This window comes from Lolium rigidum, unplaced genomic scaffold, assembly GCF_022539505.1.
Source record: "Lolium rigidum isolate FL_2022 unplaced genomic scaffold, APGP_CSIRO_Lrig_0.1 contig_64363_1, whole genome shotgun sequence".
NCBI lineage: Eukaryota > Viridiplantae > Streptophyta > Magnoliopsida > Poales > Poaceae > Lolium > Lolium rigidum.
This window is the reverse complement of record NW_025901229.1, coordinates 25,485-28,278: the sequence shown is the minus strand read 5'-3', so window position 1 is coordinate 28,278 and position 2,794 is coordinate 25,485. Positions and strand designations below refer to the sequence as shown.

Below are 2,794 nucleotides of genomic sequence, written 5' to 3'. Positions count from 1 at the left end.
TGGAGAAGGATCAGATCGTGTTTCATGTTTTCTTTCAAGATCTTTGTTATAAGAGTGTAGGATCTGGTTGTAATTCTGATTGCTTGGTGGACCTCTACTAATTTGTAAGCTTGCGGATGAAATATACTGCAGCTTCTCAATCCTTGTTTGGCAGTTTAGTATGTACTTATTTTTGCCATATTTTGGAATTGCTACACTTCATTATCTACATGGTATACTTTTTATCACTTTGGGGCTTCTAATTTTTCAGCCACTCACTCCCACATTTTGACTGAGGCTAGAAAGAGGCCCTACATGTGAAAGCCTTTTCCCTTCTGCTTCCGGTAAAAAGCCGTCGCCGCAGTTGGCACTGCCTCGCCTCCTCCGCTCTCTTTACCCCATCTCTGTCTCCTCGAGCACTCACCACCTCGGCCATTTGGCGCGCCTCCGTATATAAGGTGAGAACGCCGCTCTCTGGTTCTCTGATCTCAGACCTACGCGCCCTTCTCGCACCTTCCAGGGGTTAGGGTTTGCTGTGGTGAGTTGCTCGATCTGATTAATCTAGTGTTCCTGTTGGGTGCGGTGGTGCAGGCGGGAGCACATGGCCGACGCGCCGGCGAGCCCCGCGACCGCCAGTGAGAGCCAAGTTGGCGGCAGCCCCACGGCTGATGGCGTCAAGGAGCGGGATGGGTTTCTGCCCGTTGCTGACATCAGCCGCATCATGAGGAAGGCCATCCCGCCCAACGGGAAGATCGACAAGGGCGCCATTGAGGCGGTGCAGGAGTTTGTCTCTGAGTTCGTCTCCTTCATAACCAGCGAGTATGCGAGCTTCCTCTGTTTGGTTTAATTTGGCCTTCAATTCAACGGAAGTGTAGCCCGAACTAGGAGTACAAAAGTCCACTCTCTTGCAGCCTTTTTTAGTCGGTTTTGTGCTGATTTAGTCGGTTTTTTTGCAGGGTGAGCGACAAATGCAGAAGGGAGAAGCGGAAGACCATGACCGGCGACGACCTGCTGTGGGCGATGGCAACATTGGGGTTTGAGGATTACATGGAACCCCTCATACTCTACCTGCACAAGTACAGGGAGGTGCGTGCGTGCTCATTTGGATGTTCTGGTAAACTGTCGAAACTGGTTCCTGTCTGGGTGACTTCAATGTGACCCAGTCCCTTCCACTGGATGGAATTTTAGTTTTAAGTTCTCATCAGCTCTAAGTGGTTGAGTTGGGTTATCATGTATCTAGACACGTTCTAATGTGGGTTGGTGATTTATCATCATTCGTCTGTTTAACTGTTCTAGCCATAGTTGAACGAAATGTGGGTCCGTGTTGCTGCATCCCATGACCTGGTTGATCCCAATCGAGAGTTGGGATCAATCAGGGGTTGAGCTGGGTTGGCATGCATGATGACCATGGTTTGGGATCACCCAGGGGTCAAGCATGATACTTTTATTGAAGTGTTTTCTTGAACCGGAGACATAAGGAGTACATTCCCTTGTCGTGGGAGGAGGAGGCTCATACACGGTTAGAGGGGTACCTAACTCGCCAGTACAAACCAACACACTAAGGACACCCCTCATCGGCAACGGCAGGAAAAAGGCCACTGTTAAAAATATTTGCCCGTAGCCGAAGAGGCTTTCCTGGAATGAGCCTTGACTGGGCTATTGACATCAGCAACATACATTTGTCAATGTCTTCCAGCAATGTGGTGGATCGCCACCCTCTATGGTAAAGGACATTTCTGTCTTGCCATAATTTGCATCCCAAAAGCCCACCACTCTAGCCTATAGAACCCCTCCCCCGTTGCTCTCACAGTCACTCTCAACCCTAGCCACCACACTAACTTCCTCTCTCACTCCCTTCCCTTTCAGTCCCGATCTCTTCGATGGTGTTCCTGTCTGGAGTGACCGCGGGGGCCCTCACTCCACCAGCCCATTGTATTGTTCTCTACTAAATTATAGTCTATTTTGTTTAGATTCCTATTAATTGTCTTGAAATGCTATTTCTTTGGATTTAGATGGATGAACCTTATATATTTCTTTGGTTCCTGTTAATAATGTTTGTAGATGTGTGCATGCTTTTATATCATGTCTTATCTGTTTTATCTATAAGATTCTGGTGATCGTTTGATTGTCTTTTACTATATTTTACGCTATTTTAGTTTAGTTCTTTGTTTCAAAATTGTTTGATGACACATTCCTTTGTCTTAAGGCCGAGGTGGAAGCTGGCGACGATGCGGTGGCCGTGTAGACGTTGGAGCCGCAGCCGTGAAGATGTAGGAGTGGATCTTTTGTGTAGGGCATGGTAGAAGACGGTGACGATGCGGCGGCCGTGAAAATGTAGGAGCGGGGCATCACTAGGATCTTCCTTTTGTATTAGGGCGTGGTAGAAGACAGGGACGAGGCAGGTAGAAGACAGGGACGAGGCAGGTAGCTGTGAAGATGTAAGGGGCGGGGCCGTCCACCGTGCAGAGAAGTCGGCGTCGACAGGCTTCTTTTTGTTGTGTATAGTAGACATCAGAAATGGGGTTTTCCGATTAGTTCGTAGCCAATGTAAGACATTAAGATGACGGTTTTGCATTTTGTAACTGTTGCCAATACAATGAAGGCAACGGTGTAGAGAACCGTTGTCATTGTGCTCCCACATCATCGATAGTGTCGAGGCGATGAAGCCCTTCTCTGTTGCAGATGAATGTTTTGATCCGTGACAATAGTACCTGAGTGTACTAGTGACTTGTCATTTGGAGACCCAGGGCGGCTGCCCCTGCTTGCCCCTATGGTGGCGCCACCCATGCCTGAAGCTATGCTTCCTACTTGCGTG

General features: G+C 48.5%; 1 protein-coding gene across 2 annotated transcripts; it reads left to right on the top strand.

Annotated features, from left to right (window-relative positions):
* The first annotated feature begins 580 nt into the window (after window positions 1-580).
* Window positions 581-2,365, top strand: LOC124681996 (nuclear transcription factor Y subunit B-like). 2 transcript variants are annotated; one of them, XM_047216766.1, is made up of 3 exons: window positions 581-798; window positions 936-1,065; window positions 2,186-2,365. In XM_047216766.1, the coding sequence occupies exons 1-3, from the start codon at window positions 581-583 to the stop codon at window positions 2,222-2,224; spliced, it is 387 nt and encodes a 128-aa protein (XP_047072722.1). In that variant the 3' UTR covers window positions 2,225-2,365. The 2 variants fall into 2 exon arrangements, with proteins under 2 accessions (XP_047072722.1, XP_047072721.1); XM_047216765.1 differs by lacking the exon at window positions 2,186-2,365 and having other exon boundaries at window positions 936-1,767.
* The last annotated feature ends 429 nt before the right edge of the window (window positions 2,366-2,794 follow it).